Below are 13143 nucleotides of genomic sequence, written 5' to 3'. Positions count from 1 at the left end.
CAAAAGAGAAATTAGACATTTGCCCGTGACCCAAACTAGTGAAAACTGCAGATGTACAAGCTCACAACGCATCGCTTTGTGCTGCCTTGTGAGCTTGCAGATTTTTCACTATTCTTAAATATTTGTGTTCTAATTTATGGAATTTCTTCAATTTTATTGATAATCTATTCATAGATTTTATTTTTAATGTGCAAGTAATGTAGGCTACAAAAAAACAATAACAATTTTCCATTTATGAAATAATGTGCAATGCCTTAGCCTACAAGCAAAAAACTTGAGGGAAAATTAATTACCTACAGTATAGGAAGTTTATAAGCAATGCCTTACAAGCAAAAAACTTTTATTAATTACCTTATGACCACAGGAAGTTTAAGCTTTCTTTCTCTAACAACAATATCATGGTTTGATGAGCCTTAACGAAATAGACCCGACAACAGATTTTACAGCGAGTTGGGACCATGGAGTTATACAGTATAGCCTAATAGTTCGACGGGACACGCATGCATGGATTTACAATATGTTGTCAATCATCTCATCAATAACGCACAGCTGTCCACCACTCGCAGCGGAGACGGGAGAAGTCAGCTACTGTAAGTGACCGCATTCTATCATATTGTACCTAGTGCGGGCTATCTATAGTCACGTTTGCAGTCTGTATGTCTGCACTAGTCTGTTGGTAAAGCACAAACATGCCCAGTGCACCACAGCGCGTCTCAGCGCGGCTCTGTCTGGCATTCGTGTCGTTGTCTCCCTCCCCTCAACCTCCTTGTGAGTGACAGAGGAAGATTCAGCTCAGCTTTAGGTGCATAAAATAACGCAAAAGAACGGAGGAACGCACCGTGTAGTAACGGTAACTGAGTTACTGAATTTAAAAAAGAACGCGTTAGAGTACTCGTTACTGAAAATAATAACGGCGTTACGGATTACTTTGTAACGCGTTAGTCCCAACACTGGCCGTAATGGTGTCTAGTTAAAAATTCTATTGACAATTTCTTCTCATACAATCAATCAAGCAAGCAAGCAAACAAGCAAGCAAAGCAAGCAGGCAAGCAAGCAAGCAAGCAAGCAAGCAAGCAAGCAAGCAAGCAAACAAACAAACAAACAAACAAACAAACTTTATTGTCACTTCACAATTACAAGGTAAAAGAGCAACATTTACAAGATAAAAGAGCAACATTTACTCAACATGTAAACACAGCCAAACAGACAGGCAACAGAAACCTTAATTTTAGTAATGAAAAACACCACACGTTATCCACCGGACCTGTTCATTCTTATGAAGGTCTTATAAGGTCTGTATGGTAATACATAATAATGACTGGTCACTCCCATACTATTTCTTCTGGACAAGATCAGGTGTTTATTGTAAAACAGTATAATAAGTATATAATACAATATATTCACTATTATAATGCACTGTGATTATACGTCAGTATAAGTGGTCATTGCTTTAAGTAAAGTAAAACAAAATGCATTACATTTATACAAGAACATAAAAGGTTTCTGCCTATACTTCAGGACTGTAATTACTCGTTTTAAAGCACCCAATGACCCCCAGTTATCCACCAAGAATGTTTTTCTGAGTATGTTTGAATTGTTTACAATGGGAGTGCAACATATTTGGAAATCCCAGCAGTGGGATGAAACAATCAGTGTTTTCTTTTATTCTTATTATTCTTATTATTATTTAATTTTGTTGCGCTTGTGTTACATGTGGTGATGTTATCGGCTTGCTGAAAGCTGTCTTTTTTATTTTTTTAGTCAATCTGATCCTAGATCTGTCTTTCCAGTCCCGTTTCAGGGTTTTATTTGTGTAAGCTCCAGGGTGTTTCCTGCCTCCAGCCCTCCACGTGGCATAATGTGATGTGTTTTTGTCACATACTGTAGGAGTCTCAAAGAAACTTGTTTCTTACCCTAAATACGCATTTTTTGGTTAAATTACTTATTTACACTTGTGATTTCTCTTTTTTGGTTGTATACGATATAGCTTTCTTCCAAATACAATAATTTGAAGCCTCCAGTACGATAATTCAACATTTCCTATCTGGCAACACTGGTTGCCAGATAACTGGTCGTTATGCTCACATGGTGTATGGGCGTATCAGGGACATTTACATTTTACATATCTATGGGTTGCCTCCAAGTCATGCAGCTTTGAGTTTCATAGATTCAAAGAATTTGAATTCACACAAACATTTGACAGCCGCCCTGGAAACACAACTTGAAATTGTATTTTCTATAAAGCTTCTTTTTTTTTAAACAAAATGACATTTACATCCCCTAGTTTAGATTCAAATGTCATGACATGTTTTAGTTGCATTCATTTCCTTTGATGAGGAAGAAGGTTCCCATGGCAACCCCCAGCAGACCCAGGGTCAGGCCCACACCACAGAACACAGCAGGACCCATGCTGGACTGGTCTTGGATATCATCGTCCACATCTGAAGAGGAACACACACACACACACACACACACACACACGCACACGCACACACGCACGCACGCACGCACACACACACGCACGCACACACGCACGCACACACTGTGACACTTTGATCAGTTTAAGTTGTTTGCCATTGTTTTCAATACATTTGTAGGCATCTCTGTTAGGCACGGATTCCAAGTAATACTGTCATTAAAAAAGCTTGTATTTGAGTTTGGTTGCTATTTTAATGTCAGATGATGTTTCAAACAATGCAAAATTGATGCTACTGAACAGACACCTCCAAGCCGGCTTGATAGTGTCCTTCGGGCATTTATCCCCTTTTCATGCAAAACATCCCATACCTGCCAAGTGTGGCCATTGCCTTTTAATACAATCTATATAGATCATGTAAATTGTATAGATGCCAGTGGCTCCTCACAAGTGTCTCCAATCACTTTTGAGTCTATTGATCACATATTTGTAGGCATCATTGTAGTTTGGAAATTGTTAAATTAAATTGAGTATCAAATATAATGTGTTGTGTGGTTTTGTGGTGGAAGATATAAGACAGGCTGTAGCATCAGATTACATTCACTCAAGGACAGTGTTCTTACCCCACACTCTGGTCTCAGGTGCAGTCAGTGATGGGTGGTTCACGGTACAGCTGTAGATGTCTCCCTGCTCTGGACGGAACTTCACTCTGGAGATCTGGAAGAAGGTTTTGTCATCGTTGAAGTAGGGGACACTGGTAGTGATGTCAGAGGTCAGGTTGAGGGTGTTCCTGGTCCATGTGATGTGAACCGGGGCAGGGTAGAAACCAGTCACGTAACAGATGAGAATGTTGTCCACTCCCAGTTCAACAACGTCTCTGGGGTAGATGGAGCTGCGAGGCTCTTCTGTAGACACATAAAATGCACAAAGACAAAGAGATGTTACATATACTGTACTGTACATCATCTAGCTAGCAGATCCAGGGTCAGCCCCACAAAAGCTGAGCCTCTCTCTCTCTCTCTCTCTCTCTCTCTCTCTCTCTCTCTCTCTCTCTCTCTCTCTCTGTGTGTGTGTGTGTGTGTGTGTGTGTGTGTGTGTGTGTGTGAGTGTGAGTGTGTGTGTGTGTGTGTGTGTGTGTGTGTGTGTGTGTGTGTGTGTGTGTGTGTGTGAGAGTGTGAGTGTGAGTGTGTGTGTGTGTGTGTGTGTGTGTGTGTGTGAGTGTGAGTGTGTGTGTGTGTGTGTGTGGTGTGTGTGTGTGTGTGTGTGTGTGTGTGTGTGTGTGTGTGTGTGTGTGTGTGTGTGTGTGTGTTGCATGTGTGTGAAAAGCATTTGAATATATATTCATATTTAAACTTGTTCATGATTAAAATAAATATTGAAATATTCAGTGATATAAAATATGCTCAAAATTTGCTTTCTTCCTAATTATTGTTATATTAATAGTTATAATTAGTATTTATGTACCTTGTTCCACTGGTGGGTTCTTCAAGGCAGTGCGACGTAGGTTCAGGTTGTGTTTGCAGATCTCCTGCGCAGCCACAGCAAATGGATAAGCTCCATCGTAGGTTATTGGATCTATAAACTTAGGCTGAGGCTCCACCCTCTTCCCTTTGTTGAAGTCTACATAACACATCACCTCACCATCCAGTCCATACATGTGCTCCTTATCAACGTTATCATCTGTGCCTGAGCAGCCCATGACCAAAATGTCCTTGTGTACAGCTGGAAAGAAAATAAACATGAAATTAAATTAACTTTGACTTGACACAAATTGAGAATGACAATCATCAGATGTTTGTTTCTTAAGTTGAATCTGAAGTGAAAAGTTGAATATTAGAAGTAGCTTGAGTCACAGATTTTGTATATTCTGTTTTTTTTTCTTTTAGTTTTTTATTATTATTTTAATTGTGTGCCTATAAATAAAACTCCTATAACATGAGTAAACCTCTGTCTGTCATTGCGTCCTCATCCATTTTTCTCCATTAACCACTCCATCTGAAATTTAACACAGTTTAATAATGCCGTGTTCAAGTTCAGATAGATTGAAATTGACAAAGCCAAATATTCGCTTTTCCCATATTTAAGCTATTTTTTAGCTTAAATAAACCTAACCCTTTTTCAGTGGAGTAGCTACAATGAGAGAGTCCAACAAGAGAAGAGGAGGAGGAGAGGGGGGGAGGAGGGGAGGAAGAGGACAGGAGGAGGGGAGAAGGAGGAGGAAGAGGTGAGGAGGAGAGGGAGGGAAGGAGGAGAGGAGGGGAGAGGGGGGGGAGAAAGAGGTGAGGAAAAGCAGTGTAGATGAGCGGGGGGAGGGGGGGTGTAGGATGAGTTGGTTGAACGGGAAGGACCTTGTTATGTTGATGTTGTTGTTATTATTACTATTATTATTATTATTACCCGTATTAATATACAGTTAGTTCCAACCAAGCAATCTGATTGGTTGAAATATGCTCTCGACCCTAGCCGTGCTCAAGCACACCTTGAGCACGTTCTCAAATGAAACTCATCCAAAAAGACTTTATATACAAAATGAAATACACATACAATTAACACCAGCCAATAAAACATTTAAACACTGCAGCTACAGTATGAGCATGAATGCAGGACCTCAAAGTCCCCCTTGGGCCCTATCTGTGCACATTGCAGGTAGAAAATGAATGTATATTTTATAAAATAATAGTAGAAATACATAATTGTACATTTCATATCTGTGAAAACATAAATGTAAGTTTCATAAAATAACATTAGAAATATTGTATATAAATTCAATGTACTTACCACCTGCTTTGACATGAAGCACGGAGGAGAGGATGAGGAGGGTGGCTGCAATCTTCATCATCACAGAGCAAACTGAACTGAACTGATCAGAATAACCAGAACCCAATAATCAGATCAATAAACAGGTGTTTACGTCAAGAGAAGCTCTGGGGTCTGAACGAGAAGGAAGGAGGGTTTGTTCTGTAGTTTAGAAGAATCAGCCAATCAGATTAAAGATATCGTGTTGCATCATCTGTGTCCAAGGAAGACGCTATTCCACACTTTTGAAGGTAAACCTAGAAGAAAGAAAGTGCTTCATTTAGAATAGAATAGTCCCAAGTCACACTCCCTGGGGAGTTTTGTGTCACATTATATGTATATATAGACAGAGGTAACATTTGTCCTCTGCATTTAGCCATCCTATAACAACTAGGAGCAGTGAACTTTACAGAATAGAGCAGAGCCCCAACATTGTCTTTATCGACATTGTTTATAAATACCATCCATCTAGCTTGCCAGCCAGTCTAATTAATCCAAGAGTTTAAACTGATTAGTTTATTTGTATTTTTATGTGTGGTTAAAGCAGTTGAAGTATATCAGGGGTCTTCAACGTTTTTCCCAAACTGATGGGGAGATCATACCTCGTAGGGTGGGGGTGGTGCTACAACATATATTGTATATTTATTAGGGCTGGGATGCAATTAAAAAATGTAATCTAATTAATTACAGGCTCTGTGATTAATTAATCGCAATTAATCGCATTTAATCGCACATCGATATTTGACCTGAGAAGCATTTTTTTTCAACTAAAACACATTTTGTTGTATGAGTGAATCAACGAGTGAGTTTTTTTAATCTAAATTTTGCATCCACTGAACCAAGCAAATCGCTCTGATCGGCTACTTCTCCCTTTGCGTTTGTTGTCTCTTCTTGGTTGGTGCATCGCTATGATCGGTATGCCCGAAACTGAAGGTTCTGTGGTGCAAAAACTAAGTGTGATTAAAATGCGTTAATTTTTTTAATCGTGTTACATTTCTGTAATTAATTAATCGCAATTAATCAGTTAAAGTCACAGCCTTAATATGTATGTATCAAATTGTGTTTCATGTGTATAAACATACCATGTTAGTGTGCTATGCTGTTATATTTATAATATGTCTTTGTGTACATCACTAGTCGAGCTTGAGGACATTCAATGTTGACAGAAAAGAACTGTGTGTGTGTGTGTGTGTGTGTGTGTGTGTGTGTGTGTGTGCGTGCGTGCGTGCGTGCGTGCGTGCGTGCGTGCGTGCGTGCGTGCGTGCGTGCGTGCGTGCGTGCGTGTGTGTTTGGAACACCAAACACTGTATTGAGGAGTCAGCAAATGTTTAAAAAAAAACTAGCTGGTCATTTGAAACTCTGTCTGTCGTGGTCATCAATCCAAGCCTCATTTCATCTCACTGCTGAAACCATCACATCTTTAAAAACAGGCCTTCTAATCTAAATTTTAATGATTCAAAATGAGGGCTGGAAGACAAACAGACAGACAGACAGACAGACAGACAGACAGACAGACAGACAGACAGACAGAGAGGAGATAATACGAATAGAAAAAAAAAGAAGACAAAGAAAATAATAACTAAACAGCTGTAATAAATAAATGCATAAACATATTGTGTACTAATAGTGTATCAACAGTCGAGCTTGAGGACACCATTCCAAGTAATAAGGCGACAGAAACAAACAGAACAGGTGTGTGTGTGTGTGTGTGTGTGTGTGTGTGTGTGTGTGTGTGTGTGTGTGTGTGTGTGTGTGTGTGTGTGTGTGTGTGTGTGTGTGTGTGTGTGTGTGTTGGTCATGTGATTAAAGTGTCACAGCAGAGGTGTGGGTTCAAACTTGGAACTGGGAACAAACACACGCACACTTAAATTTCACTTCCTGATTCACTCGGCAGAGTCAGTAACAGTCAGTTCTAGACCATTCCAATTATATTTATATAGGAAATATAAAAATAACAGAATTGGCCAAAGTGTGTTACAGTGGAAATATAAAAAAGACACTATATGTGAACACACAAAGTGTAGTGTAGCAGAGTTGTAGCACGAGGTTGCGAGTTCCATTCCCTGGTGGCTGTTGTTCACTGCTCCTTATGGGTTTGATGCACAAGGCAGGAACGTGCAGAGAATGTTAGAGATGCAGGGGCTAAAACTTCTAAAAGGGCCGTTTGGTGGAGATATTGTGATATTGTGGTGCATGATACCGCACTACACACTAAGCATAATCAAGGAAATACTGGAGATGGCGTACAGAATGGATTTCTACGGAGAGGGCAATTATTTTAACATACAATCCTGCATTCAAGTTCAGGAGATTTTGGACAAGGCATTTCTCTTGAATGCTGCCTTCAGGTATGGCATGGAAACAGGGCATTTGCATTTCGTTCACCATAATAAAAACTGCATTTATGGTCTGGAAAGGGTACCTTTTACTGTCATATATAAGGGCACTTTTTTCTGACAGATATATGGGTCAAATCAAATCAAATCAAATCAAATCAAATCAAATCAAATCAAATCAAATCAAATCAAACATCTTTCAGAATGACAGCTGAAAGCAGAGGGTTGTCAAAGGGAGTGAGGACCAGTTGCCAGCTCCTGCCTTCGTCGTGCCCTTTTGTTATGGCTGTGTGCAACACATACTTGTGTGACGTTCCCGTATGTGGATGTGTCACATTCCTGGCAGATTTTAGAAAGGCTCACACACACACACACACACACACACACACACACACACACACACACACACACACACACACACACACACACACACACACACACACACACACACACACACACACACACACACACACACACCACACACACACACACACACACACACACACACACACTATGTTGATGTTGTTCGAATATGATCATGTTTTTTTTGTTTTTTTTACAATAAATCTTAGTTTAGAAATAGCATGTCAGTGTCTGTTCTTTGAATATTTCGCTGTAGATGCTCATGTGTAGACACAGTTTAACAGCTTACGTGAAAAATGTGTGAAGTGAAAATGTCAGGTCAAATTTAACTTGGCGCTGTAATAAAAGTTTTGAGGAGTCAGCAAATGGTCATTTGAAACTCTGTTCCATCGTTCAAATGATATCAATCCAAGCCTCATTACTTCTCACTACTGAAACCACTTCTTTAAAAACAGGCGTTCATGTGATCAAAGTGTCATGTTGTGTGTGTGTGTGTGTGTGTGTGTGTGTGTGTGTGTGTGTGTGTGTGTGTGTGTGTGTGTGTGTGTGTGTGTGTGTGTGTGTGTGTGTGTGTGTGTACTTACTGGAAATCCCCAAAATTAATTTCACTTCCACATTCACAGCCAATCAGAAACATTTGTTAAACATCACCAGATAGAGAAAGAGACAGTGTAATGTTCTATAACTTTAATAATAGGCCTACTAATCATCATCATCATCATCATCATCATCATCATCATCATCATCATCATCATGATCATGGATCATCACTACCATCTTCATCATCACAGTTATAGCATATTATTCTAGGTATAGGCCTACCTACAAAACAAAACCAATAACTGTATTCACATAAACAAACTTTAAAACACTGATCTCTATTCACATGCTTCCAGTAACGTGCTGTCACATGTTTTGATTCCTGGAGCTTCTGTTTGTGTATGTATGCCAACCCTGCTCAATAAAAGGTGGAATAATACTGCCACCTACTGGGTGAGCGGACAAATATCTAGACTACACAGATTTCATTTATCTGCTAAATACTAGTTACTATATCGATTTTAAATAATTGAATTAAATCGTATCGTATCGCCATGAATGAACCAATATAGTTATAACATATATGATATCGTTATCGTGATGCGTATCGTATCGCTGTTACTTTACTGTCTCTGAAACCCACTGAGCATATCAAAACTCTGAGTATTATTATGCATTCTGCTTAGAAATATATAGTATCTCCATAATCCAAAGTAAGTTGTATTGTCAAAGCCGGCTTAAAGGGGTATTTCACTTTCAAAAAAACTTTTGGTAATTTTATCATCTAATCAGGCTTTTATGAACACCCTGAACAGTTTTTAATTATAGCTTGATTGAATATTTAGATATTTGATGTAAATGTTACCAGGCCCTCCAGGCCATGGGCCTCTCCCCACACACACCCATTGTAACTTCAAACTTCATTTAAACCATGATAGATTCATTAAAAACACACATTAGTTTTTCTGGTGTCTCATACTACCCTCCTAATATGTGAGCAGGCCGTGTTTTTTCGATAACATTTTTCATTTATTTTTAATAATAATTTTTTTGTATTTCATTTTTTCCATTTTTCCAAATAATTATTAAAAATAAATGAAAAAAAGTTATCAAAAAAACACAGCCTGCTCACATATTAGGAAGGTAAAATGAGTCTCCAGAAAAAATAATGTGTGTTTTTAATGAATCTATCATGGTTAAAATGGAGTTTGAAGTTACAATGGGTGTGTATGTGGAGAGAAGCCCTACCACTGCTCCCTGTTGAAAGTGGAATATCCCTTTAATAAAAATCAATAACTGAAATAATTGAATTTAAAAGTGGTGTTCATAATCAGCTTTATTGTCACATCACAGCTTTACAGAAAAGTGAATGAACCTTTTTTGCAAATTAAATTGTTTTTCCATTGAAAAAAAATAAAGGGAAGAAGAACTGGGGAGGGGGCATGGGGGAAAAGAGATCAATCAAAGAAAACAATCAAACTATCTACATATTTACACATAGTATACTTGAGATATGATGCCAAAACTTCACACGTCCAAGACAGTTGATTTTTAGGGGATTTGCAGAACATTGAGCATGTAGATGCAGTACATGCGGGATTCATGGGGCGGCAGTAGCACAGGGGTAGAGAAACCGTCATTAGAATACAGAGGGTTCCCGAAGGGTTCCCAGTTCGATCCCGGGCTCCCCCAGAGTTAGTGTAGAACCCTAGTTGCTCCCGGGGTGCATGTTGGTGCCTTGCATGGTTTCCACCACCATCAGTGTGTGTGTGTGAATGGGTGAATGTAATGCACAGTCTCTGTAAAGTGCCTTGGATAAAGGCGCTATATATAAAATGCACTCCAGTCTCTCAGTCTACAGGTTTATCACTCCACGCTCTGGACTTCCTCTTCGCCATTTCCATCCAAGATGGCTGACCAGGGGTGGGCGGGGTCACCGGCGTCAGAACAGAGCTGGAAGAGGATGATGATGATGATGGTGGTGGTGGTGGTGTTGAGGAAGGCTGGGGCACGGGGCAGGGGAGCGGCGGTGATGAAGAGGAGGCTTGGTTCTTTCTCTACGAAGGGAAGAAGTACATTGTGATCCACTTAAAGCTATACATGTAGGCCTACTATGTAACAGACAGTGGTTCACAAACTTTTCAGGACGAGACCCAAAAGAGAGTTTAGACGTTTAAGGCCTTTGCACACAGGGTGCATTTTCCGCACTGAAAAAAAGTGCACAATAAATGAACACATGCAGCTATATTTTCGTTTTTCGTCCATGCCTTGCCATTTTTTTTACTATTTTGAAAAACATTTTAAAATACTTCATGTAGCCGATCTACATCGACACCTTGTGAGCTTCTAAATCAGCTATGTGATATAAAAAAAAAGAAGAAAAATGTTTTTCAAAATAGTAAACAATTTTTAGGGATAAGGGGTAAGGCATGGACGAAAATAGAGCCCATGTGTTTCTATGACCTCATGCACACCGGGTCAAAATTTGTCCACATTCTGACAATATTGGCAGTTTTTCTGATGATATCTTCTGCATAGTACTATCTGTCTGTCATTCAATGTTAAATGTAAAAAAAAAGGATCTCGATGTAAATAATTCCTGAGTTTATCCTTTTAGTTGACCTTGTACCAGTGAACTGTACTGTCATGAAACTATAACTTTTCCTACGCAAACTTCGAATAAATACTTCAATCAGCAACTTTAACTTGTTTGGTGAGGTTGACCAGGATGTATCAATCTATACCAGTGGTTTTCAACCAGTGTTCCGGGGACCACCAGTGGTCCTTGAGGGGGTTCCAGTTGGTCCCCGGCAAAATGATGGAGAGTTAGTAACCAAATGCACCCTTATAGATCGTTAACCCCTCCGGGTCCTTTAGGTTTCATTGTACACTCTCGAGAGTTAAATTATTGTTAAACATCTGCATTACTTCATTAGACAATGAATGTAGATTGTTTTTTTTTTTTTAATGTTGATGTCATGATACATTTTCCCTGTTATATCTCTTATGGTACCAACGTCAATACAGCATGGAACTGTGCACAAAATCCTATCCAACGATAACAAAATATTCTACGTTTTGGGTCTGAGATCAAATGCTAGTCCGTGGCTCCATTCAAATAACGGACCTTGACATGAAAAATGTTGAGAACCACCGATCTATAATACTTAAACTGGAGTGCAGTGGTGCAGGGACGTGCTGGCCATTGGGAAAAGCGGGACAACTCCCGAACGGCCAGTTCATTCCCGGCCGTTCCAGGCCGGCCATTAGGGAAAAAAATTAAATAAAATGTCGGCCTTCGTTCCATGTTGGGGGCTGGGCGGCCAACAAATTAAATCGTCACTGTCGGGCAGAATCCACAGAATCCACAGAATCGTCACTGTCGGGCAGAATCCACAGAATCCACAGAATCCCAAAGCCTCGCGGTGCGAGGCTTTGTGTGCTTGTAGATCGGCTGTTTTCACTATTTTAAAATTTTTTTGAAATGATAAATACAAAACAAACGGTTTTGGACGAAATATAACTCATGTACAGTAATTGTCCCACTGGCTTGCCACTTGTCATGATCTGAAATGGCAAATCTTTGAGTAGCAGCAGCAGCGCTATAGAGAGAGATCTCTCTCTATAGCGCGCAATGAGGGCCTCTCCAACTCTTTTTCCCGGGCTGAATCAGGGGCTCAGCACGTCCCTGCAGTGGTGTCTAGTACCTTGTCCACCACTGTATCCTGATGAGCTGCAGTCTGCGCCCCGGGAGGAGGCTGTGGATCTGTGCTGCTGCTGGAGCGTTGGTGCTGCTGGTCTCGCTGCATCCTGGCTCTGTCGCTGACCGGCGTCTGCCCGCCTGCTGGAAGAGCAACGGCAGTACAGGAGGATGCTGCTTAGTCAAGGTCAGGACCAGGGACGAGCAGAGAATGTTAGAGAGGCAGCGGCTGACATTAAAGAACATTTCTAAAAGGGCCTTTTGGTGAAAATATCAAAACTAGCAGACCTCCAAGCTCATAACACGTTGCAGCGCAACACGTTGTGAGCTTGGAGGTCGGCTATTTTCGGTGCACTGAACTATGCATAATCAAGTGAATACTGGAGATGTGGCGTACAGCATGGATTTCTATACACAGAGAGGGCAATTCTTTCAACATAAGATGCTGCATTCATGTTCAGGAGAGTTTGGACAAGGCAATTCTCTTGAATGCTGCCTTCAGGGAGGCATTTGTTTCTTTCACCATAGTAAAAACTGCATTCATTATATGAATAACACAGAGACTTAAAGACTGTGTGTTGGGAGAAATCGATTGGCATAGTGACCAAGTTTGGGGAGAAAAGGGGGGGTAAATAGAAAAACATTATTTTTTAAAATCATTTATCAGAACAATGGCTTCTACTTAAGCACGCTAAATTGTCGTATTTTAACTCATTTAGTGCTCCTGACTTTAACGGGTTAAAATGTCCAGAGCGCCGCCCGCCCTGGTTCCATTCACTTGCGTTCTCTTATTTTGAAGGCCAGAAGTGCTGCGCGTGCACGCTCCCGGTCCGACGCACGCGCGTCACGTAGACACGCTTCCCTTCTGTCTGTGTGTTTGGTTAATGGCGGATCAGGCACACACAGCGTGTGCTGTGTGTGCCAGCGTCTACTGCCGTCTCCCCTCTGAAAGTGTTGTTTTGAGATAATGGACATTAAAGATGAGATCGGCC

At 40.3% G+C, this 13143-nt stretch overlaps 1 protein-coding gene across 1 annotated transcript; it reads right to left on the bottom strand.

The window, feature by feature from the left end:
- Nucleotides 1-2310: 2310 nt before the first annotated feature.
- On the bottom strand, nucleotides 2311-5320 carry LOC308306415 (H-2 class II histocompatibility antigen, A-U alpha chain-like; the record flags this gene model as incomplete). Its single annotated transcript, XM_080751394.1, has 4 exons — nucleotides 5195-5320; nucleotides 3881-4138; nucleotides 3040-3321; nucleotides 2311-2441 (listed from the first exon to the last, which is right to left on the bottom strand). The coding sequence occupies exons 1-4, from the start codon at nucleotides 5253-5255 to the stop codon at nucleotides 2311-2313; spliced, it is 732 nt and encodes a 243-aa protein (XP_080607520.1). The 5' UTR covers nucleotides 5256-5320.
- Between the last annotated feature and the right edge of the window lie 7823 nt (nucleotides 5321-13143).

This window comes from Nannobrachium achirus (genome assembly GCF_963921795.1).
Source record: "Nannobrachium achirus genome assembly, chromosome: 20".
In the NCBI taxonomy this organism is placed as follows: domain Eukaryota; kingdom Metazoa; phylum Chordata; class Actinopteri; order Myctophiformes; family Myctophidae; genus Nannobrachium; species Nannobrachium achirus.
Note: the sequence above shows the minus strand (reverse complement) of the source record. Positions and strands in the feature narration are given on the sequence as shown.